The sequence below is a fragment of the Passer domesticus genome, chromosome 6 (assembly GCF_036417665.1).
Source record: "Passer domesticus isolate bPasDom1 chromosome 6, bPasDom1.hap1, whole genome shotgun sequence".
In the NCBI taxonomy this organism is placed as follows: Eukaryota; Metazoa; Chordata; class Aves; order Passeriformes; family Passeridae; genus Passer; species Passer domesticus.
Window position 1 is genome coordinate 20,514,682 of NC_087479.1, and position 25,686 is coordinate 20,540,367.

Genomic DNA, 25,686 nt, shown 5'->3' on the forward strand with positions numbered 1-25,686 from the left:
CCTTTTTAAAATACAGTTTAAGTTGCAGTGTTTTAAAAAGCATGTACTTGAACTGCCTTGTGTACTTCTGCGTAGCCTTGTGAGAATAAAGTAAATAAATATTTTGCTACAATTGTTACTTGGATGAAATGTTTCTGTATAATTTTGAGCTTGTTATTTTGTTATTCTGTTTCTTGTCTTTGTAATTCAAATTGTGAGTGAGATGGACTCTAAAATCTGACAGTGGCCTCAGTCTTGCAGTAATCATTGCACAGGCATAATGTTCTATTGAAGTCTACTTCTGTTTTCATTTATTTCTCCAAGATGCTTCCCAGGTACCATTTCTGGAAAGGAGGGTAGGGTTTGGACTGAGTTTTGAAATCTTGTCATTAATATGGTCTGAATGATTTACAAAGAAATACTATTTAAAGCATTTGTGGCTGTTTAATGATATAATTTTTTCATTGGTTTGCATGTTGCACATTTCAAACAAAAACAAATTTTACTTTTGTGTGTTATCAGTAGTTGCTCTAATTAAGAAATTGTGTGACATTTGTGAGGATTAACTGCTTTTTTTTCAGTGAAGTGCAGTGCCTGTAACTGACCACTGCTTGTCAGTGTTTTACCATCTTAAGCGAATCACCTTCCTAAATTACAATTATTAAATTATATATTTTTAGGATCTAACACAACATGATGATACATTTATTTTGGCCTTTCTCTTGTCTGTCTTTTCTTTCTCTCAGTTTTTTGTATAATGTGCAAACTTATTTGTACTGTAGTATTACATATAACTATAATCATAGACTGATTATGAATCAGGAAGATATCTACATGTATACTGACCATTAAGAAATATTGACGTATAAAATGTTGTATCTTTAAGTTTTGAATTTGCATATTTGTTTTGAATCTTTAACCTGTCTGTGCTGTGTGTAGTTGTAGAAAAACTTTTCTGCACACTTTATGTCTGTTTTACCTTAGTGTGTATTGGTACGTTTAATCAGCAATTACTGCAAATTAGAAAATAGCAATTAGCGAACAAATTCATGCAAATTGTATATCTTAATTTTTTCTATATTCCTGATATAAGCATGTTTCTGGTTAGAAAGAAGAACAAATATTCTTTTCTTGCTGAGGGTATTGACATGTATATGTGAATTGCTTTAACAACTGCATTTGTTGTGTAAATGGAAACTATTTAGAGATACTTCAGTGCTTCTTTTTCTTTGAATATAAAGACACCATCACCTCTTACTTTTTGTTTGCATTTTTATATCTATTTTCTAAAACAAGATCAAGTATCATTCTTAAAAATGTTTTCTTTGCATTCTTTTCTGTGTGTTGGATGTCCTGGATGGCTTTACAAAATTCTGTGCTTGGCTTCCAGGGTTTTGGTGAAATGTGTCCATGTGTTCATGCTTGGCATGCTTTAGGTAAACGGAATCATCATTTTTGAACCTTTTGAATCCACTGACTGTGGTGAGGCAGTGACTGCAGTTATGTCTTAAGCTAGCAACTTGGGTAGGCCAGGAAGCGTTTTATAACTTTCTCCTTGTGCAACTGTACACTTAGATTCTCTTTGCCTCCTACTACAAATAGCGTGAACTGCAAGAAGCTGGTGGACAGAGAGTGGGGTAAACTGATGGTCAAAACTGTTATTGAATATTGTTTTTTGCATATCGTTATCACTAATCTCTTTAGACAAACATAAACTTGATCTGTGCTCTGAGCCACCTGGATATTTTAGTGCATTGTTGATACTTGCTCTTTGGCTCTGTGCTATGCCACCTGTGGCCAATGGTTTCTGTTTTGATTGTAGTTTGAATCTGACTCTTGCTTGGAGCATGAGCAAGTCTCATACATATCTGTCACTGAAATAGCTAAGTAGTCCCTTGTTAAATGCCTGGCTGGTATGTTTAGGTAGCATACTTGGAGCCATGCTAATCACTAATGTAGTAAGTTAGGGAAAGTATTTTCATTCAGATTAGGATGTGGTACATTTTTGCCTTACTTTAAATTATAGCTTGAGGCTTTTCTGCTTGTATGTTTGTGATAGTATGAAAAACTTACTGATCAGTCTCACTGAAAGAGCAAGTTTCAGTTTGTGGTCTGTACACAGCTTTCAAAAAGTCTGGTTTTATTTAAAAAGAAAAAACAACACAGCAAAACCAAACTGAGACCAAAACCCAAACCCTAAGAAAGTTAGTAGGCTTAAGTTGCTGTAAAAGTTATGATTTGCTCTTGAAAGATTATCATATGTTGGAAAGATTGAGTTGTTTGAACTTGAGTTGTTTCACAATCATTCCCATAGTTTTCGTCATGTATAAGAAAAATTAGTCTATGAAGCAGTAAGTTATGATTTTGAAGTTTTGGGGTTCAATAGATGCTCTGTGTATGTGGATGAGGTATGCCAGTTACATTTGTATTCTAATGCTGTCTTATGCTAGTGAACTCTTTATAAAGACCTGTAAGAATTGCTCTCCTTGGTCGAATCAGAAGTTCATCTAGGCTGACCACCCAGCAGGCAGTGGAACGTGTAGCTGGTCCTTCCCAAATCCATGCTGTGATGACCTCTGTACATGGAAGTTCTCTGTCTTCTTGTGGCCTCCTATATACCTGCCTCCTTCAAGGCCTCATCAACCTTGTCAGTCTCTTCCAGACCAACCCAGACACTAATGCTTTCAGAGGAGGATCTTGGTAGGAGAATCCTGTTGACTGTAGGCCTGTTCCCATTCCTTGGTCCTTCATCTTCTCAGGGCAGTGTCTGCCTGCTCTTTGGGAGCCATCAGGGAAGAGTGTGTGCTTGAACTGTTGTCCTTAGCATGCTTTTCCTAGTTCCCATTTTTGACATTTGACTTCCTCAACCCCTTCTTTGGGGACAACAAATGAAATCAAAGAATCAGTTGGATCTTTACTTGTTTTGTTTGGTTTTTTCTTTTACCCCTCCCAAGAGAAAGCTTATATAGTGATCTTTAGTGGAGAAAAAACGAGTGTCGCCCAAAACAATATGAGAATATTATTTAAAAAGGAGTACAGAAAGGAGGCGAGACACAGAATTAGCTTTTACCTGTACAATTTCTGAATTGTTAGTAACAGTTGACATTTGTCTGGGCTGTGGATGACCTGGTGTTTCCATTTCCTTATGACATTTTGATTAACTGCTTACCTGGCACCTACTGGTACAGTGCATGTTTCATGGTCTGAGTAGTGCACATGTAGTATGTTTCATTTACTGTAACATTACTTCTTTTTTGCAGTATTTTAACACTGGGGTATCTGTCTATATCTCTCTCTATATATGAGCTGTTATTTTCCTTAAAATGAGATGGCTACGGGCTATTTTTACAATATGCAGAAAATAAAACTGAAGGTTATATTTATAGTATCAGTTACAGTAAAGGATGCATTTCTGTTTGAAATTATTCCTATTTAATAGCCTGAATATCAGTCAGTGAAGTTGAAATGGCATATTTATTTCCATGGTTTCTTTTGGGAATTAGGATTACTGATGCAGAGACATTTTTTGGTTTCAGCAGGAATAATCTTTGAAAATTTTACTGGTATTCCTGAATCCAGCCCAGCTGTAATATTTTCTTTAGGATTCTGACCTCTCTAGCCAAATTTGTACATGAAAACATGCGTGTTTGGTACTATGTTAATTATTAATTTAGTGCCAAGAGTAAAGTTGGCCTAAAGTTGACTGTCTATAACAAAGCTTCTATTTTTGCTAGTAAAACTGATGGTCGATTTCAGTTAATAGACATCATATATTCCAAGTAGGCTGTTCTGAACCAATACTTCTGGTCATTGAAAATAAACAAAGAAAAAAACACAATCCAAAACAAAAACCCAATGAACTTGGGTAATGCAAAAAACAGCATTAGCTGAAGAGACGTTCTTAGGCTTTTGTTCATGTTGCTTTTTGGGACTTCTCCCAGGAGCCTTTTTGAGTAAAATGTGTACATTGTTGAGTTTTATAGTTGACTGGAATGATATATTTAAATCTCTGAATACTTAGGAAACTACCTTAAATGTGTTACAGTATTCTATTATCTGATTAGGGATCAGTATGACTAAAAGTATAACTCTTTATGTGGCATAATATTTTCATTGGCATAGTTATGATTAATGTCTTCCATGGTCTCAGATTTTAATGTAAGCTGTTCAGGCAGAAGAGTAATCCAAACTGTACTGAAACCCTTAGGTTTTCTGAGGTGAGATTGTAAGAGGGAGGTAAGTATATAAAGCCATTTATTTTCTCCAGAAAGCTACTTTTAAAGCCAAAACTTGTAAAGCTGAATGCCTGGCTTCACTGAAGTTGATTAATATGTTGTATTCTGTTTTCATACACTGAAATTGCTCTTCAGTGTACAGTGAGGAGAAAATGTTCAAAAATTGAATGAAATAGCACAATTTATAGGGACAGATTTCAAGGAAGATAGGAGGAGATTCTCCTATAAATGTAAAATGAAAATGTTGCTTGGTAATGACAGACTGGGAAAAAGAACTTTATTTCTAGAAAGGCTATGTGTTTTTGTTGTTGTTCTTTTGTTGTTTTAGTGAGTAATTATGGAAAGAATAGATGTACTTATGCTTCAAAATATGGGATGAAAGTAAAAGATTTGTGCTCAGGTACCTAATTAATTGATTTGTGATTAGTGTGAAAAATGCTTGGTCATGTTGCGCAGATAAAAACTGTGATTTATAAACAGTTACAGAAATTCATGGCAAATTATCAGTATATGGCTACTGATCTCTTTCAGCTGATGTTTCCAAGTGATATTTAAAATGACCCAATGATGTTACCATAGCTTGAGATATCTAAACTTGGTATGTCTGTCATGTCTAATACTTCCTTTGCCAGTGATTAGCTGTGTTTTGCAAATAGTGTTGGTTTGCAGAGGGACAAGATTTTGAAAGTGATATTTAATGCATTTTATTTTTGTAAGATGGTTTATAAAGTGTACACATGTGATTTTAGATACCTCAGTCTGAGAGGGAATGGGAAAAGTCCCCATGGATTTGTTTTATTTTTTTGTTATTGTTGTCATGAAAGGCACATCAGTGTTGGTAGTTTTTGATCAGGCAAGTTTCAGTTGATTCAGTTGTAGTTCTACGGCTTTAAGCTTCTGTCCAGATTCAGAAGAAATAACCTTTTCCTTTTTTTTCTTTTGACTTCTCACACAACCCTATGGTAGTGTTTTCTTGACTACAGTGCATTGAATTTCATAACATGCACACTTTATGTTAGAGAGTATATTCTTTTTCTCTATATGTGCACAACTAATCTGTAGGGGATCTCTTGAGCCTTTTAGACCTTAATCTAAAGGTGTTTGGGGTCAGCTTGAGAGTCTGGAGCTCTATACATCGGAAGGATGTTAGTGCTGCTTTAGACTTTGTGTTTGTCCCTGTTCTCTGCATGGGTGTGTTTATGTATGCATGAACTTATATTTATCTTTTCATAACAATATACATTGGCTTTACATGGAAATGTATTAGATGCAGACAGAAAGCATTTGTCTAGATCTTCTTTCTTAAATGCATCAACAGATTCTTTATTTTAACAACCTTGGAATGATGGCTTCTGTAAATTTTGTGATGAAGTTTGCAATATATTTTTCTCCTCTAAAGGTTTTAAGGAAGCAAGATGTTAAAGCAGATGAAACAGAACTCATGAGAAACAAACTTGTGAAATATGAAAGCGAAAAGCACCAGGTAAGACTTAATTTTTTCCTTTTTGTTTGGTTTTAAATGAGTGTAGTATAGTGTCATCTGTTACAGTATATGCTTCTTTTTTCTGAGAAACCAGCAGAACAAAACTTACATTACTCTTTAAGAATTCAAGTTGTGGGATTATTTTCTGCATCAGAGGAACTGTGAATATAGCTATGCTCCGCTTGTGTCTCTCCTTCAAAGCTCTTCAGTTATAGTATGTTACTTCTAATGACTCTTCCATCCTTCCAGGCAGACAAATTTATAACTTGGGCATTATCCTCAATTTCTTTATATATTTTGTCTCTGAATTTGTATGTAGTCTGCTGTTGCTTATTTGCAGCAGCTCAAAGCAGCTTTTCTTCATCCCTGCAACTAACTCACGCTGGCTATTTTACACCTTAGTTATTATTAATACTCTTACTGAACTGTTGCCATATTTCACTCTTTCTTTTCAAAGAAAACAAAATTTCTTGTATTTCTATTCTAGTAGGATGCTAGGGTTGTGTTACGCTTTCCCTGTTTTTTTTTTTTCCACTTGCATCAAGTTTAGCATCTTTCAAAGGTATCTCCCTTTATTCTAAGTCTTCATGTAGTGTAGTGTTTTATGTTATGTTGTTCTCTTCATTCCCTTAATGTTGGTCCTGTTTACTTTGCCCATTTGCCAGGCTTTCAACATCCTCCTTGAGATTGCTATCTCTACAATAACAATTTCTTCTGTCAAAACCTCTATTTATTTCCAAGTGGATCTTTGAACTATTTATAGAAGAAGTCAAAAAATATTTTAAAGCTTTTGCTTTCGTGTTTTTTTTTTTGTTTTGTTTTGTTTTTCATGGTCATCAGTTTGATGACTGTTTCTGGTTACACATTTTGAATATTATGTTTTTAGGAAAACTTTCAGTTTTATGAAATTTAGGGCGCTTCCAGTTTTTAGTCATCTTGTTTCCAGAATAATTGAAATACATCCTCTTGCACAACACAGAAACCCCACAGATTTTACCAATTACAGTTCTGCCAATGCATGTCATCTTTAACACTTCTAGGAATAAACTATTTACCAAAGGTGGCTTAAAATGTTAAGTCATTATTAATTTTGAGTTTGAAACTGTGTTTCAAATCCAGGGACAATGTTTTTGAAACTTTGTTAAAACTTATCTTCCATTTTTTTACTTTAAACCCAGTAAAAATTTGCTTTTGTGATTTTTGTTTTGGGTGATATAAATTATTTTATATCTTTATATGACCTAGAATATTGTACAAAAATTATAGCCTGTAAGTAAAATTCTCTTTATGTAATTTAAATAAATATTGCAGGCATTTAGTACAAATGAAGGTTTGCTTGAAATTTTGGACAAAAATACTGTTTTTATACCACATTTTAGATAGATGCTTATAGATGAATTTGTGTCAAAATTAAATATTAAAATACGCTTTTATATTATGATACCTACATTGCTTTTTTTTTCTTCATCATCCTCTGAAATGAAAGCTTGAGCAGGAATTGGAGCAGTCCCGGAAAAAGTTGAGTGAATCTGAAGGCAGTAGAGAAGCTCTTTTGCATCAGGTAACTGCTTTAGTGTGGTAAAAATCCTAAGGTTTTCATATTAGGTTGTGTATGAGTCTTTTTATTTAATATTCTTATCTCATACTCTGATAAAATTGTTTCATGAAGGAAGACATGAGGTATAGGAAGACAGGTTTGAGTGTGTGCAATATGTGGATTGAGCTCGTTATACTTTTTCTGCTTTCCAAACTTTTATGACTATATGTTCCTGTGTATTAATTATAGTAGTAATAATAATGGTATATTTTCAGTACATAAACACATTATGTGAAATTTCCTTTCATAATATGCTTTAGAACTACTCCTGTATTAGTAATCATTGTTCTGCAAAGCATGTGCTATAATTGGTGTAATCAGATAAATCAATGACCTAGAAGTATTTGCTACTTTGTAACATGCAATAAAAGCAAATAAATACCTGAAAAAGTATCTAAAGTATGCTTAAAATAATAGCTATTGATGTATGTATGATTAAACTTAAAATTTGTAGGAATTTGGATTATAACTTTAGAAAAAAAGTCCTTTCTCCTAAACATCTTTCCTTTAGAGGGGTTGGAAAAAAATACTAAAATGACTAGGGAGGGGGCAATTGTCATTCTCATCTTTCAGCATTAGTTGTTTGACTTGTGTATCTAACAGAAGTTTGAGTTAGCTATATTACTGCTTTGAATTAAATAATTGTGAATGGAATAGAGAGTAATATGAATTAGAGGTATTTTTCTTCAATTCAACTTGAGCATGTTGGATTTTCTCTATTTTCTTACACTGTCATCTTTCTAATAGTATAGTATAGTGCTACATATGATAGAAAGGAAAAACATGAATAGCCCCTGTGTTTCTTATGAATATATACATTCTATTTTTAAGGAGTACAAGTTAAATAAAACATACTGTTTATTAAATTTGTACAGACATTTTCACTAGCTATGTAAAAAGACAATTGCAGCATATAATATGGTGGCATTTTGTTTGGTCTAGAGAAATTAATGCTCATCGGTGGTCAACATAAATTTTTTCCTTTAATTTTGAATAATCAAATTGTGGCCTGTAGGAAGTAGTTTGTCTTTTTGTTTACCATCTGCAGTACTCTCAAGATGTATTTTTATAAATGTTTTTTTGTGTGTAGTATTTTTTTTAGCATTTAATAGAAGTATGGTATTTATTATTTTTGTTGTGTTTTTCATTAAACTTTTGATGTTTATGCATATATTAGATTGAGGATCTTCGATCTCAGCTTTTGAGAGCAGAAGAAGACCGTGTAGAATTGCAACATCAAATCTCATATGCTGCTATGCGTCGCCAGAGCTATCAGGATGTACAAGATGATGACAGGAGAATTAGAGCAGGTACAACTAATATTTTGCACTGGAGACCTTCAAGCTAGTTCGTAGGCATGGACATTAGTTTTATCTTAGAGCTGCAGTCTAATTCTTCTATTGCTTTGACAAAACCAGCCAATTAATTCCTCAGATTTAAGTTAATATGTATTGGCACCTGAATATTAATAGACAAATAGCAATGACATTATGTGCATTATGGTACAATGTTTTAATTTGCATGGTTAAAACAAATGAGACAATTTTAGCAAACTGAATAGTGTTTTTACAGAAGAAAATTGTGTATTATTTTTAAGTAAAAATTTTCCAGAAAAGTTGCATTTCAGTCCATTTGCAATTTGATTTCTGCCATCTTGAAAATCATAATAGGAATCATTTATTAGGTAGTTAATAAGGCTGATGACTTCCTGGTAGAATTTCTAAGCCACCTGTCCCTGAATGGTTAAGAAAATTTTTCTGTATGATACAGTCAGGGCTTCTGTTTGCACTATGTTAGAGTTTTAGAGTTGGAATACTTTTATTTAAAAGATGAATGCTTTAAACAATTTCAAGATATAATTGCATATTAAATTACCACTTTAGCAAGGTCTGCAATTAATTGCGTTATCTATCTGTATTTAAACTTTTCAAACATAATCAAGTAGATACAGACTTTCTCTAATGACTTTCTTCTTATTACCATAGCACTGTATTACTTAAGGTAATAGAGAAATAGTGACTCTACTCTAGAGTCCAGTGTCTATGGGACTATTTAATTGCTTTGGCTAATGACATATTGTCGTATTCTTGTACTTCACCTTCTGAATTACTCGGTTTTTAAAACACACCCCTGACTCTGTGTTTTACAAACCTCATACAGAGCACTGGAAATGTGCTTAACTTCAGAAGTATAATGCAAAATAATAATCTCAATAGTTTTTTCTCCAATCATGTTAATGTATCTGCTTAGTAGTTTATTTGAAACAATATGCCTTTCATATTAATAAAAGCATATTTTAACTTTCCTATTGATCTTATAAATCAAAACAGTTTTAAAAATATGAAGAAAACAAAAATGTGAGGTAACTGTTAAAATACGTGCATACATTTATATAATTTGGTTGTTTCACCTTGCTGTGTTATTCCTGTTTTGTCAAAGAGATATATGTAGAAGACAAGTAGAGATTTTTTTTTCCTTTTGCCTGTAGTAGTTATTTATGACTTAAGACCTTTGAATTTCTGATTGAGAGAATTTATAGCTTACTCTTATCAAAATCTTTGGTTGTAGTTTCAGGATTCAGACATAAAATTCGCAGATAATGTGACTTTCAAATTGGGAGGTATTACTCTGGTGAGGCAAAAACTTGGCCTTGAAGCTGATGGCCAAATTTCATTTACACCAGAACTTGCCCACTGTTTCTTCCATCCTATTTGATTTTATTCAGTTTTGCTGCAGCTTTGGTTGTTTTGGTTGGCTTTTTATTTGAGGAGAGCAGCTGTGTGCAGGGGGAAGAGTGGAAACCCCTATAAAAAGATGAAAAGTATTGTTTTATTCTGTTATTAAAATGTTATTAGTTTATGATACAGGTATACAGTTTTTTCACAGATGTTTTGATGAAAATCAGTAGTTGTAGAATAGTCTCAAGTGGAGAAACAAATTGCCAGAAATTGAGATAAAATTAATATACCATGAGTTTGTATTTCTACTGAATGTGTTGCTCTCTTCTTACTGTTTTACAGTAGCTGAAAAATATGAGAGAGAGAAGCAAGATCTAGAGAAACATATTTTGGACCTTAAAGCAAAGCTGAATCACAGTGCTGTAATGTCAGAGGTAGAAGACCTGAAGAGATGTATAGAGCGTAAGGACAAGGAGAAAGCACAGCTTGTAATGCACATACAGGTAAGGTGGGTTTTGTTGGTTTTTGCTTGATAGTGTTTTATTTTTTAGATAATTTTTCATCTGTTTAACTTTAGGTGATATATCATGGATTAAACTTTGAAGCTAAGAGTAACTGTCATGCTCATTATTTATTGTGTAAAAACTTTGAAAAATTATTTGAGTATGCCAACTTTTTTCTGTCCCATGTAATACCAAAAAATGTATTTGCTATTGCCTATGGTTTCATGGTTTGGATTACTTCTCTTTCCCACATGGAAAGAAAAGTTGATCTGATCTTATCAGCACTTACTGTTAATAATGGTTTTTGGAACTACTTTTATAAGGTAGTACTTACTTTCTTATTCCCCATTTCATCATTCCTCAGAACTGAAGTTCAACTTTAAAACTTGAAATACCTTGTTCTCTGAGAGAGTGTAGTAGAATAACAAAAGTAGGTCACAATTTTCCTTTTTTTAGTAATTAAATTCAATATAGTAATATAATCATAAGTAATAGTAGTCTTCCTTATGGTAAGCATATCATAATGTTTAATGTGATTATCTATGAGAAGGATAGCAGAAGCCATTTGTACTGAAATTTTAGTTAGAAGACTTTGACCATAAAATGAGATCTAAGTAGGCAGTAGCATTCTTATTTAAGATGGGAAGTTTCTATATTTCTTGTTCTTGTCTAGATTTGTCATTGATAGTAGAATGCCTGAACAGTACCAATTTTCTTCTGTCTTCTGTAACTGTCAGGAGAAAAGAGTTTGTTTGCAAAACCATGTGTATTAATTCAGTAGTCAAGGACTTCACTTTTAGTATTTTGGCGTTCTGTAAGCAAGGGATTTTGTATTTATTTTCCTGATGAAGATACTTATCTATGAAATGATACTGCATCACTTTGGAAATTCAAATGTAGGAATTTATTTTTTTGTCTTCATGGATTTTCATAGATTTACAGGACTATACTCCTCAGTTTACTTCTGTTGCCCCTTTACCTTGTCAGTTTCTCTGCTGATTTAAATCAAACTAATATATCAAATTACATTTGGAAAAAAATGGCCATCTCAAACTAAGTTCCTACATGCTTTATGAAATTTGGTCACTGAATAAGCTTAGAAAGACCTAAAGTGTTTCTGCAGAGGGTAAGATGAGCAGAACTCATTTCCTGGTGTTCATCAGCATTTGTATTCTAGCTGGTCAATAAAACCCATGACTAACTGAAAACATTCTGGATTTTTATTTTGTTGTGCCTGAGAAACTATTTTGGTGACAGGAATTAATGGGGTAAGAACCCACATAAAACAAATTATTTTAAACTTCTGCTTGTAGAACATGCTTTCTTAAGGGTCAGAATGATTTTATAATACTAATTTCCTGCCCTGAAAATACTCATGCAATAGTGCTCAGCTGGGGTCATTGTCATTTCTCTGAGTTAGAAATCTTTGACTTCCCTCATTTTCTCAACAGAAAATACTTTGTACTTCTTATCTGCTTCCCACTGCCTTTCTCCTACAGGGACAGTAACAGGAAAATAACTAGTGTGTTTTTCTTTTAATGAGACATCAAGGAATGCAAGGATGTGAATTTCTAAACTTGTGTACTAACAAAGCATTTTGTCAAGCTTGTTCTAACAGCTGCTCCTGTCAGATAGTCTGATTCCCAGTTGGAAGTGACCAGTCATGTTTGACTTGGGTGTGATTTATCTTTGTTTAGTGGGGAGAATCTAACTTGCCTCTGATGTACATGTGATACTAGAAATTTCTTTTGATTTATTAAAATGTCATTGTTTGCAACAATTTGAGTTGTGTGAATTGTACATTTAGCCTCCAACAGTTGCCATAAAATCACAGTGTGATCTAAAATGGACAGGATGAAAAAGGTTAAAACGTATTCTTAAGCTCATGTTTAGAAGTGAATTCAATCTTAAGTTAGTTTTAAAATCGAATATTTATTTCAGCTACTCTAGTTTATGTAAGGGAGTGGTTGTGAGATCTTCCAAATGTATATAACTGCCTTAAATACATTTTTCTGCATGAAGCCAAATAGATACGGGGCTGTTATGGCTAACTATTAAGATTGAACTATTACAACTAAGAAATAAGCAGAGTACACAAATCATAAAGATGCAATACCCTACTTTCTCCATAAGTGTTTTTGGACTCTTTGGAGTGTTTTTGACTCTTTTAGCCTGGGAACTTGTTTGATTTACTAATTACTCTTCATTTGGATTTGGTGTTAGTATTCTTACAGTATTGCCCAGTACAGCAGTCAGTTTGTCAAAATATTTCAGTTTTTCTGAGGGAAAATTATTGATATGTTTAATTATTGTTAGAATTCTTCAGTAATATAAGTCTTTCTGTTTTATAAATATTGATTCATATTCTCACTAAAATTTACTTCTACTTTTTCTTCTAAAAATGATGCTGTTAGCCAATTAAATGCCAGTAGCGGAAGCCCTTTTAGATCAGAAAGAATTTTGGCAACTGCACTCATGCTTAACGCAGAGATTCACATTTATCATACATAACTAGGAATTCAAAAGCACAGATCACTACACTTGGGTCTCCTGTTTTGATACAGAAACAGAGTGTGGAGATAGTTCCTCTGTTCACTTGCTTTACAGGGTTGGCTTAATGAAATGTTGACTTGCTGTGAAGCTGTTTTCTACCTGATTTCAGCTGTTGGGTCTGTGCTGGCTTAACTCTTTTAAGAAAAGTGCAAACTCTTTGTTAAGGTTTATCTAATTTACACATATGGTAAAAATAAAATATTAAAAGTAATTTCATATTGGTACATCTATGTCAAAATCCAGTTTTCCTCCCCATGCAAATAGCTCATGTTGATACATTAGTTGTGCTTCAAGGTAACTATCTAAAACAAATGTTCCTTTTTTTATTATACTGTAAATCAATAAATTGGAGGTTGATTTACTTCTACACAATAAGAGGAATGTTTACAGTTAATTGAACATTATTTTCTGTGTTTAAAATCAGACTCATATTTCATTAAAAAGTTTGTGGGAATAGCAGTTTTGTTAATGAAGTGTGTACTCTGGGGAACTTATAGATAACTATTAAATAGTTATAACTATATAAATATTTTTTAATGGTGCAACATTGAGTACTACATCAATTTAGTCTGACATCCTCTATGGTGTCTCCAGAAAGACATAAAATAGGAAGGGATAATAGCATGTGTAATCACATGACTGAAAAAATGATGACCCATTTTAGAAAATCTGTGGAACAGTAAATGTAATATCTGATTGTATTTTACGAGGCTATTTTTAATTTCTGCTATACTCAATTTAAATCTTTGTCTTTAAAGAAATATTGTAATCTGTTTTCATTGGAAATTAAGCTTGTTTTGATTAAAATTTTTCTAGTTATAGCTTATGAGCTTGATTTGGTTATCTTTTTAGCACAGCAAACACTATCTTGAAGAGATTGGTACAGTTTACTGCCTCCTAGGAGATGTTGGCCTGGTTTGGAAGGAGAAAAAAAACCCCAAACTGACAAGGAGAGAACCCTTACCAACAAACCCAACTCTCCCTCCTTTCCCCAGCCTTGTGGAAGTATCTTTGTCTAAATTGTCGTTCTATATCTATCGTTAAAGTTGTTCATTTTTTCACAGATTCCCTTGTCCATTTTGCATTGCAGTCTGTTTATTTCAGGCTGCATTTGCTGGGTTTTTTTCAGTCATTCTGAAATGTAATCCTCTTTAAAATATTTCAATCCCCTGAGGCTTGATAATATGTTTGACTGGCTATAGATCAGGTCTGTCAAATTTATCTTTCATTAATGAAAAGGCTGAATGGTATGAAAACAGTCTAAATAGGCCCAAAATGCAAAATATTAATGTGAATTTCTGTGTGATGATCTCAGTAAAATACATTTTTGCTAGTGTACCTTCAAAAACTGGTTTCTGAGCATGTCATTTCAGAAGGTGTATGGTCAATATTATTCCTGAGTTTCTTATGAGACTGTTCAGAGAAATATGATTTGAGAAATGCAGCATCTTTTATCTTTAAAAGGTGTGTTTTGAATTCAGTTTTGAAAGGCTTATGTGTGCCTCCTACGTTTTCAAACGTCTTTGTTCTAGAAGCATTTACTGAGCTGCTGTATTTTCTTTGTATTTAGTGCTATCAAGTATACCTTTATTTAGCACATTATTTTCATAAAGGGAACCAGCATAAAACTGGGTAACAACTAGCTCATAAACTATAAATTCCAGTGGTTGTGGTGAATGTTGTTTTGTCCTTTCTGGTTCTCCTTTTCCTCTCATCTGTTTACATTAATCACCTTATGTCTTACTATTGGGTTTATTTCCTATTTGTGTAGTGTGTAATGTATGGCCAATGATTGATCTCAAACTTACAGTACAGAAAAGTAACAAGAACAACCAGAGGAGGAACAAATGCAGAAAAAATTGATTAGTATGTATTTTATGTCTTGTGTTGGCATTCTTTACCATTCCAGAGGGAGAGATTCTCTGGGCTAAGAGGACTTCCCTTGATAGTCAAGAAGATCTTTATGCTGTTCATATTTAATAAAAATGTGATTTAATGTTGCTGTATGTTGTTTGATAAAGTTTCATACTGCATATCTTTAGAGAATGTTTGTATTTTGCTATGATGATTCCAGGTGTTAACTTCTGACCTGGAAAACAGGGAGAAGCAGCAGGAAAAAATGCTGGACCAGCTAAAGGAGATACAGAACTGCTACAAGGCTTGTGAGAATGGGCGCAGACAAACTGAACTCCAGGCTGCTGAGTTAGCTCAACAGGTTGAAGAGAGTACCAAGGAAGCAGAACGGTATCTCACTGAATTCAAGCACTCAGAGGCACTCAGGCTGGACATTGAGAAAAAAAGAGAAGATTTGAAGGTGAGAGCCCAGGAAACCATCCGCCAATGGAAACTGAAGTGTAAGAAGTTGGATCGTGAGAATGAAAAGCAAAATCAAACTATCAGTGAACTGACGGACAAGAATAGTCAGGTAAGATTGGTTGATGTTTTTTGGTACCCTTTCCCTTTGTTTTAAAAATGAAGAGAAGGAGTTTGTTTATGCTAAGTGTGACTTAAACTGCTTTCTGCTTTAAGTTCTGGACCTCTTCTCTATAATTTGCAGAACTTTTTCTTTGAAAAATCAATTTGAAAATTCATTGTGTAACATTTTTGGGTTTTTCGTTTGTCTTTGTTCTGTATGGCAGACCATTTATTCCTCTCTTTTTTCTCCTCTAGAATTTCTTAGGAAAAAACATAGGTTTTTTTGGGTTTTGACTTAGAACTATTCCTTTATTTGTTCAGCTGCTGACACTGTTTTAAAGACAAGCACTCACATCAGTGCTAATGTTTATCATCCTGTATTGGAATAATAGTAGAAACCACCATTCTGTTGGCAATGAGTCTGTGGGTCCGTATTTTCCAGTGGCTGGATCAAACGTTGCTTGTTTCCATAGTGGCTGATATAGTGCTTAACTCTATGCGGTGAGCTTTTATCTTGACTTACATGCCCTGCTGGTGCAGTCTATCATATTGTATGGCTTTTGTTTTACAGTGCTGTACCCTCTTTTCATGTGTTTTCTTATGGCATCCATCCGGTTTAGGTTATTGAATATGATGGGCTTGAGATGGCTCCATCCTCTGCTTTGTCTTGCTCAAAGGCTGAGGTTCTCAAGGGCTAAATGGGATGCAGTATGGGATGTCTATTAATCCTGTGTTGTTTTTGATCCAATGATCTGTTCTGAGATTGGTACATGAATACGAGCATGGTCAAAACACAGGAGAAGTCACAATGGGGCTATTACTGAAATTAATAAACTCTAGAAAATCTAAACTGTGATTGCTGGTGTTGCTGTTTCTCTCCTATTGCCTATCATATTCCTTACTTTTTATTATTATTTCCTCTATCCAAGTTGCAACACTTCATTCTATAGTAATCGTGTATTTGTTAGCCCTAGCACTTGTCTGGAAAAGTAAGATTCTCAAACATTTATGAAGTTGGTCACTCTGGCCTAAGAAAATGGAGGTTGTAAGGAGAGGAAGAAAACCTGAATAATTTCAAAATCATGGATGTCTGTCAAATGGACAAATGAGAAGCAAAAAGTAGAGACAAATTGTGAATAAGAAGCAGTAGCTCCTGAAAAGGTTCTGGAATCACTGTTCTTGTAAACACATAGGTTGGTCTTTATAGAAGCACTTGATAACACTGCCCACGTTGAAGTTTTCTTTGTTATGTAAGATTCCTTGATATGGATTTTACCTCTTTTTATGTGGCAAGTATGTTCACATGCTAAATGCAGTGGTTAAACTTTGGCTTAAGCTCCATTTAAGAAATGCTGTCAGAATTTGTTCTTACTTTTAAAGTTGTGACCATCCTGCCAACAGATTTGTGGTAATTGTCACTGGTGAAGAAAGTTTCTTTATTTTAAGTTATAGAAGAACAAAGAAGCTGTTTGTCATTGTGAAGGAGAAAAAAGTGCAAATCTAGATACAGCATTTAGTATAAGCTTGAGGTAACTAGATGAACATAATTTAACTAGCTTTGAAATACAGACAATTAACATCTGAGACAAAAATCTGTAAAAACAATAAAGGAAGAAATGGCAATTTTGTTGTCTTTGATTTCTGTTAGAAGACTTCAAAGGGTTGATGGAAAAATTTCAAAATAGGGTTGCAGTCATAGCTTGCAATTTTGAGATTTTTGAAATATTGGCAGACAATGGATGTGCTATAGAAGGATTGTTTAGGTTTCATTCTTTTGAAGTTACTGGGATAATTTGGTTGAAGTTTTGCCCATGTAGTTGTCCTTAATATTGTTTGACAGTGGAGTTTCTGACATCTTTTGAAACATATGTTCTTTAAAGTATGTAATGTAGAAAACATACACAAAACAAATAACTTATGGGTTGTAGTTTGAAATTTTACTGGAGTTTTGTTTTTGTTTGGTTTTTGGTGGTGTTTTGGGTTTTTTAAGCCAAATCCTTTGAGTAGAATTACAAGATAGGTTTAGGAGGGTCTTTTTGTCTGGTGGGTTTTTTTTCTGGAAAAACCCATGATGGTCATCAGTCCGTGTCCTCAGTTTATTGTATTTGCAATTTGCGTTGTGTTGCTTGTTCTTGATGTAATTGCAAATTGTTTTATTATTTTTAACTGTACACTTTTAACCCTAATTGCCTTTTTTTTCCTGGATTGTTTCAAGTAATTTTGCTATATCCATAAGAAATGTGCATTGCTTGTGGAATTGGTGAAAATGCTCAGTAAAATTTAGTATAAGATTGAAGTCAGTATAAAGAATCTGATATATTGGAACAGATTGCCCAAATTTGTTGCATAGTTTCCCTCACTGAAGTTATTCAAGAACCATCTGGATGCCATCCTGTGCCTGTGTTCTAGGATAAGTCTGCTTGAGCAGGTTGGACCAGATGACCCACTGTGGTCCTTTCAAACTTACATATTCTGTGATTCTGTGTTAATTTTAACATGAAATATATCAATCTTGGAAAAAACACCCAAGCCCTGAAGATCCCAGGAAAACTCTGGAATTTTTGTTGCTTTATTTCACTTGATTGATTTCTGTTTGGGAGATGATGTCATTATTTCTTGGCTTTGATGCATAAGTGAACCAAGATTTCAACTGCTACTAATTCATCTACTGGGCATAATTTCAAAAATAAGTTAAAGTTAGTATACTTTCTGGGTAATATTTTAGAAAATAAACAAAATAAGTCAGCATATGGAATGGACTGTAGGCACGGTGTATATGTACAGTAGTCATCCCTGTATGCTGCTGCATTACTCTATTACCTCATTTTCTCCATCTTGCTATTTGGAGGAACCAGTAAGGAAACACTTGTCAGTCTGCAAAGAGAGAATATGAGAAGCAGAGAATTAACCAGAACTATCCTTATTTAGAAGGTTATATAATTTAAGTCCAAGTTTGAGATTGCACATGATCTGTGTGTAAATTTAAAGAAACACTTGAACTTGAGTACATTTGAACTGAGTTCGTAGCAAGCAAAATTTTTATATTTTTGCTTACATATGTTAATTGTTCCATAGACATTCCTGATGTCTAAGGATATCCTTCCAACAATTGTCTTTAATTACTTCAGCTCAGAATAGATTTTTTTTTTCCTTTTCTAGGCCCTTAAAGAAAAAGATGATCTTAAAAGTCAGCTTCTCTCAGCTATAAACCAGATAGAAAACCTGCGGAAAGAGCTGAATGATGTGCTTACAAAGAGAGCCCAGCAGGAAGAACTTCTCCACTGTAAAGAGGTAAAACTGAATGAAATGGAGTCACACCGGGTATCTCTTGAAGAAGAGATCAAAGAAGTTCAAGGTACTGTAAAAAAATTGGAGAATGAGTTGAAAAATCAAGTCTTTCTACAAAATCAAATGCAAGCTGAGAAGGAACACTTGAAGACAGAACTTGTGAATATTAACTTGTTTCATAAAAAAGACCAAGAACGACTCCTGGAAATGCAAGCAGATGTAAAACATTTAAGCACCGTACGTGTGGAACTAACAAACAGAATTGCAGAAGAGGAGAAAGCCAAAAAGGAATTACTTAAGAGGCTCTCAGACCTCCAGAAACAGCAGGAATCTAGTCATGAAGAGATGATTTCAGCTAGCAGGCAGCTGAAGATGGAAAGAGAAATTCACCAACAGGAGTTGGCAGATCTTAGATCAGAATTACAGAATGTGAAAATCAAACATGAACAAAATGTTCAAGAACTCACGAAAATCCTTAAACAAGAAAAAGATGATGCAGAGGCTCAAATTAGAATGCTAAAGGTACTCATTGTGAAGAATTCCATTGTCAGACTTTCCCCCTCCTCCCACACACTCCACACACAGCCCCTGCCCTTGAATGATGAAGGTAATAAAGCATGGGCTTTAAAGCACTTAACACATGTTATTGAAAGCCATTGTAAGAGTTTAAAGTTCAGGGTAAAAGTATTACAGTACCAGTTTTAGGTTAAAATCTTTGTTCAAAAATGTTAAAATACATATGAACAAAATAAAAGGAAATTAGGGTGCTGTAATGTTTTAATGTGGCAGACAGGTGAATTCCCAAGTGACTAGAAAGGGGGAAGCATTGTACCATAGAGTTACTCCAGGACACCATCTTTTAAAAGAGTAGAAAGGAGGACTGTGGGAGCTCTGACCTGTCAGCCTTCTCTCTTCTCCTGGGGAGATCATGGAACAAAACCTTTTGGAAGCTATGCTAAGCCACATGGAGGACAGGGAGATGATTTGAGACAGTCAGCACAGCTTCACCGAGGGCAAGTCCTGTCTGACCAACACAGTGGCCTTCTCTGATGGAGTGACTACATCAGGGGATAAGAGAAGGGCTGCAGTTGTCATTTATCTGGCCTTCTGTAGTGTTTGACACAGTGCCCCACGACATCCTTCTCTAAATTGGAGAGGGATGGATTTGATGGGTGGGCTGTTAGATAGATAATAAATTGGCTCAATGGTCACATTCAGAGGATTGTGGTCAGTGGCTCAGAGTCCAGATGGAGTCCTGATGTACAGCAGTGATGAGTGGTGTCCCTCAGGGATCTGTGTTGGGAGCAGTGTTTAGTTATGTAATGTATCATTCATGACTTGATAATAATTCTTAAGCAATTGGTAACATAGAAACCTTTAAGTGAAGAAAGCAATAAAAACCCCCTAGGTGGTTGTTAGTAGACGGATCATTAAAATCAAATGTTTTGACAGCAGTGCTTAACTTTGGAGACCTAATTTTTAGTGTGTATATCATTATTTAAGTGGTCTGTCCAAAAGTGTTTTTTTCTTTGGCAATGACATTGAAATTAAGAGTATACATTTGATATCAAGTGGAAAGAAGGAAAGTATATTCTGGATGCTAATAAGAAAAAATAAGTTGATTGTGACTTTGTTTTTCTATGAAACAGCAAATCCTATAGTTAGGACCTTTTTATTTTTACTGATTGTTGAACCTAAACAGAGTATTAAAAAAATTCACTTTGATATTTCATTTATAGTCCCATGACTTCCCCAGAATCGTAAACTGGCATATATTTAAGAGCAGAAGGTTTGAGGGAGGTGAATTTTCCAAGATACTAGGGTAGGCAAATTTTTTATAAGTATACACAATGATAATGCACAAGATTCTCTTGATATAAGAGATTGTAGATGAAACAAAATAGAAAATCATATGCATCTTTAGGAAGATCTGATGAGAACATGTCATCCTGCAGGTGATTTGGTTACTTTTTGTCTGAACTCATCATTACATTGCATTTGGATTTCAATTTTATGGACATACTTTTCTTCCAAAGTAAGGTAAACTTAACATGCATTTTATCTTCCCCCCCCCTTTTTTAAAGTATTGTATTGTTAGAATAGCGTTTAGGGAAATCCAACAGAAAAAATTGGGGTTTTTTAACCTTTTTTTTTCAAGCTGCTAAGATTTTGTGTCTAGCAACCATCTGTCTTTTACTGTTACAGTAATAATTGATCTTATTTATGCCTCAGCTGTGTCCAACCTTTGTAACTGTTTTTGGAAAGGAATATACATATCCTGTCCAAAGATAGTTAAAGATTTAAAAATAAAGGTCAGTTGAGAGAGACTTGAAGGAGTGAAGGGAAATTTAATATCTTTGTAGAATCCAAAGCCTTAAACTTAGAGGATGCATTTATGAGTTACTTCCAGGAAATCAAGGGTAGAGAGTCCTGTGTTTAGAGAACTAACTTCTGCATAGACTGTAAAAAGAAGTGACTTCCGATTTTAGTTGTTCTTTCCTCTCTTACCTCCTGTGTATGGTACTTTCTGCCTGATTTTTGCCTTGTTTTCTGTAGTGCAGCACTGGATTGAAAAATTATTAAGTAGTTAAGGATTTTTCTGGGTAGTAGGGAAGGTACCATAAAAATATTGTATGATGCAAGAGAACTGGAGAAGAACATAGAGTTTTTTGAGATACCAGTGTTAAGAACGTTTACTGTTTCATTACTGAGGTTCTGATGCTTAAACTTTTAATTTGGTTTCTGTTAGAACATCCTAGATCATTCCAAACCAATGCCTCTTTGATGTCCTATTTGGTATTTAAAAAGGTTGATACACTAGGTATAGGAATTCACTAAGGTTTGCTTAGTGATCCCCATTTGGCTTTGTGCTCAGAAACTCTGGATCTGTCGCCTAATTTTAACACATACCCTAATTTGCTTTAAAAACATGCTTGTTTTCTTAGAATGATGACACAAAATTTCTTGCTGCCTGACAGTATGGAAGTATTTGAATTATTAATCTTTAATCTAAACTTATATAGAGATATGTATCTATACATATAAAATTGTGTATATGTGTATATTTATTTTTACATTATTTTCTATACATTTTCCAATTGTGCCGTCCATTTTTTCCTGAAGATTATTAAATGTTGAATTTGGGTTCAATAAATATCAATTAAATTATAGTCATATCTACCTTGTCTGTACTGGAAGTTCAGTATTAACTTTCTCTTCTGTGTCTCAAGGATAATATAGGTGAGGAATTTTTTCTTGGATTGTCTCCATCTGCATAGATATTATAACGCAATTACCTTTAGTAGGAACTGAAAACTTGATTTGTATTCACAGAAAATGTTTTGGGCATTGCAGGCTTGTCTTTGTGGTCTTAAGACTTTGTAGACTGTGGATGCCAAAGTTCTTTCTCAAATTGTCCTTTGGAAGAATTTTTGTAATCCATTTAGTGTCTAAATTAGCATCTAGATCTAGTGTCTAAATTAGTTCATAAAACTTCTCTCCTTACCCTTCTTCCTCATAGAAGTTGCATTTGTAGTGTAATAGGGAAATAGAATTGTTGCTTTTCCTCAGAAAGAAATATACTTTGCAAGTTTATTTTTGTGTTTAACTGCATCCCACACTTCATCTAATATGAAACTGGTTTTGAGGAATGTGTGTGTTAATTTTCTTCTTTGTTGTGTTTTTTAAAATTTTCTAGATATTGTAGAGCATTTCTCAAATCTTTCATTTTCAGTAAATTATTTTTTTCACTGGCAGCACATAAACATTATTTTACTGATTGTTTTGGGGCTTTTGAGTTCATTACATGTTTTCTTCATTTTTCTCTGCAAAGTTTCATGAGTAGCATTAATCGTACAAAGTAATAGCACTAAACCCACACAAATCTAGAGCTCAAAAATACTAAATCTTTGCTGTTGTTTCCTTACAGATATAAATTTAGCATTGGTTCCTGAAATTAAATGAGTTTTAGACTTTCTGATTCCAAATTATTTTAGTAATGGAAAAGCTGCATAAATACTAGGCTTCTCGGGATGATGTAAGCTGATGAGTGTAGCAGAGCTGAAATGAAGAACCTGAGACTTCTATTTTCTGCTTTTAGAACACTGTATGGTTCTGCAACTCTGTGATGTGTTTTTCCATGTTCAGATAAGTAATAGCACTTAGTAGAGCTTAATTTAATTTTTTACATTTATCATTTGGCAATAGTGTTCAACTATATAAACTCTAAAGTTTTAGAGTTTGGGTGTGTTTTAAAATAACCCATACAGTGACTTTGTAATCTTTCTTCCCTTTACCATCAGATGGAACTTTTGGAAGAGAAAAACATAGTCAAGGCTCAGTGTCGACAACTGGAAAAAATAAAAGTTGAGTGTGATAAATTGACAGAAGAATTAACACAGAATGAGGAAGAAAATATAAAACTAAAACGGAAATGTGAGTTTGTAAAACAAGAACTGGAGAAAAAGGTAAAATTAACTGATTTTAACCATGATTTGTTTCTCTGCTGATAATAAATACCTAAAATAAATGCTGGATCATAGAAATAGATGGTAAACCTAAAAAACCCCAGCATACATGTATTAAAGAATACACCCAGTTGTGCCACAGTACATGGTTTCTTTATGAATGAAAGATGACAAAAATGCTTTGGCTGGATCATGAACTGAATCCCTCCAAAGACTTGCTAACATTATTTAGGACTAGAAATACAAAATCTTGTTGTTTGCTGATCTCTAATATAGCTAACTAACAAATGTTTAATCAGCCACTTCTAGTTTTCTTCATATTTTTCTTCAAGATGCAGGGAACTATGAATTATTTAGAGGTAATTTTAAGTAAATATGCAATGTAAGCATAGTAAAAGAAATTTTAACTAATGTTGGGGTGGAGGATTTTTGGTTTTTTGGGGTTTTCTTTTATAGTGTAGGGTTAGAAAAATGTTAAATCTGGCATTTCTTTAGCTTGCTAAACTATCAGGAAGTGGTTTAAAAGCTCAACTTAGACTAGTAAAAAGTACTTGAAATGAAAATTCAAAAATGTGGTTTTTCTATGTTGGCATTTTAGTTGTATAATATCTGTTATTAAGAAAATGTGTTTATAGGAATGCACATGGGCTTCTGTAGTCTGTATTAGCTTCAACCTTACCTAATATTGGGAAGGCACTCTTTTTCCATCAAAATAATCTTTTATCTCTAAATTGAAAAAGATCAGAGAAGGTTTTAAGCATGTGATCCTGTGGTCTCAACTTTTGAAGGTAAAGGCAGATAGCTTGCATTAATGGTTAACTCAAGAGACTATTTGCTATTTTGGTTTTGTGGATTGTCAAAAGGGATGTTAGGATGGGGGAAATAAAACTACCTCTTGGGAAATCTCATGCTGGCATACAGTTGTGGCAACACAGCAGAAGCTTATTATGTTACAATGTATTTTATTTATTTTCCATGCTTTTTATACTTTTAATATTCTGTTCTTAATGCAAATACTAATTCAAAGGGGCATAGGTATTATAGCTAGCCTAGATTTATTTCTTTTCATGAAAGGTGAAGGAGCAGAGCATAATGGTTGGTTTCTTTCCTTTTCTTTCTGTGCACTTCTGAGTCATTAGTGACTTTTTTTCTCCTGTAGTCTCTGGATGTAGAATGATAAGGAATGTTGGCACGTTCAGAAAATCAAGCAGATAAGAAATAAAAAAATAAATTATGTGTTCTGTTTTAGTCATGATGTTTAGGAATGAACTTTGACATGATGGAATGCATTCAGTGAATAATGAGGTAACAATACGGATACTGGAAATATATACAATGCAATCTTATTGCTTTCAGAATACTAGTCTAGGTCAAAACTGTTATTTCAACTCCCATCTTTCAACTCCCATCTTTATAGTACAGAAATACTGTAACCTGTCCATCTTAAAAAATCTTCTGATTTCTTCAGTTTGAAATAACTACTGTCCCAAGTATTTTTGTATTAAGTGAAAAAATCAGACTGCTTATCAAGTGTTGGTATTTCACATTTGTAGGCCACCTGCATTAAAAACGCCTGTTTTGCTAGTAGAAATAAACACCTATACATATATATGTATACAACCTCCTCTAAGGAGGTAGCAAGGTGGATGTTGGTCTTGTCTCCCACTTAGCAAGTGATACGACAAGAGCAAATAGTCTTAAGCTGTGTTAGGGGAGATTTAGATTGGATATTAGGAAAAATTTATTCAGACATTGGAACAGGGATTGCTTAGAGAAGTGGTTGAGACACCAGCCATGGAGGTGTTCAAAAGACATGTACATGTGATGTTCAGGGATATGGTTTAGTGGTGGACTTGGCAATATGGGGTTTTTAGTTGGACTCTATGATAACTGAGTTCTTTTCCAACATAAATCATTCTGTGATTCCATATATATCCCATTCATGGAACTTGGGTGTTAGCATTACGTAACTCTGCATTGGTGTCTCATAAGAGCAGTGTATGAAGATTTCCAACAAGTAGACTTCAGACAGTTGTACCTTGTCATTGTAGAGGTCCACAATTAATAAATTTTTGAAATATTTGCTCTTTACACCATTCTTTTTGCAACTCACATACATTGGAATTTGCCTGTTAAAGTGTTTGCCCTTTGTTGCATTATGTCCTCCTGATCTCAGCAGCAGACAGGTGTGTTTCAATTTCTCTTATTCTCACAAGATAGTTTTTTCTGTATTATTTATGATGCATAATTCAATACTTTGTGTAATCTAGCAGCAGGTTTGTTTTTTGGTTTTATGGCAGCTCTATGATAGATATAAAAGAAGAGAATCTGCATTTTAAAAACATGTAAGAAATTTAATCAACTTTTTGACATTAGCTGATAACCTAAAATACTTTCCTCTGTGCCACTCACTCTCCTATGAGATATCCTTTGAGTAGTTTTCCTTGAGGGTATACTGACTGCCAATAAAAGTTTTCTTCTGGGATCTC

At 33.9% G+C, this 25,686-nt stretch overlaps 1 protein-coding gene across 8 annotated transcripts in view; it reads left to right on the forward strand.

The window, feature by feature from the left end:
* CEP128 (centrosomal protein 128) overlaps nucleotides 1-25,686 on the forward strand; it is a 98,638-nt gene that overhangs the window by 18,512 nt on the left and 54,440 nt on the right. For all 8 annotated transcript variants that reach the window (XR_010364352.1, XR_010364353.1, XR_010364354.1 and 5 more), the window contains exons 10-17: nucleotides 5,614-5,697; nucleotides 7,184-7,258; nucleotides 8,472-8,604; nucleotides 10,315-10,475; nucleotides 15,103-15,453; nucleotides 18,603-19,338; nucleotides 20,687-20,766; nucleotides 23,033-23,197. Coding sequence is in view for 5 of the 8 variants with exons in the window: in XM_064423695.1 (XP_064279765.1) it covers nucleotides 5,614-5,697; nucleotides 7,184-7,258; nucleotides 8,472-8,604; nucleotides 10,315-10,475; nucleotides 15,103-15,453; nucleotides 18,603-19,338; nucleotides 20,687-20,766; nucleotides 23,033-23,197 (1,785 nt within the window). In the remaining 3 variants the exon portion in view is untranslated. The remainder of the gene's footprint in view (nucleotides 1-5,613; nucleotides 5,698-7,183; nucleotides 7,259-8,471; nucleotides 8,605-10,314; nucleotides 10,476-15,102; nucleotides 15,454-18,602; nucleotides 19,339-20,686; nucleotides 20,767-23,032; nucleotides 23,198-25,686) is intronic.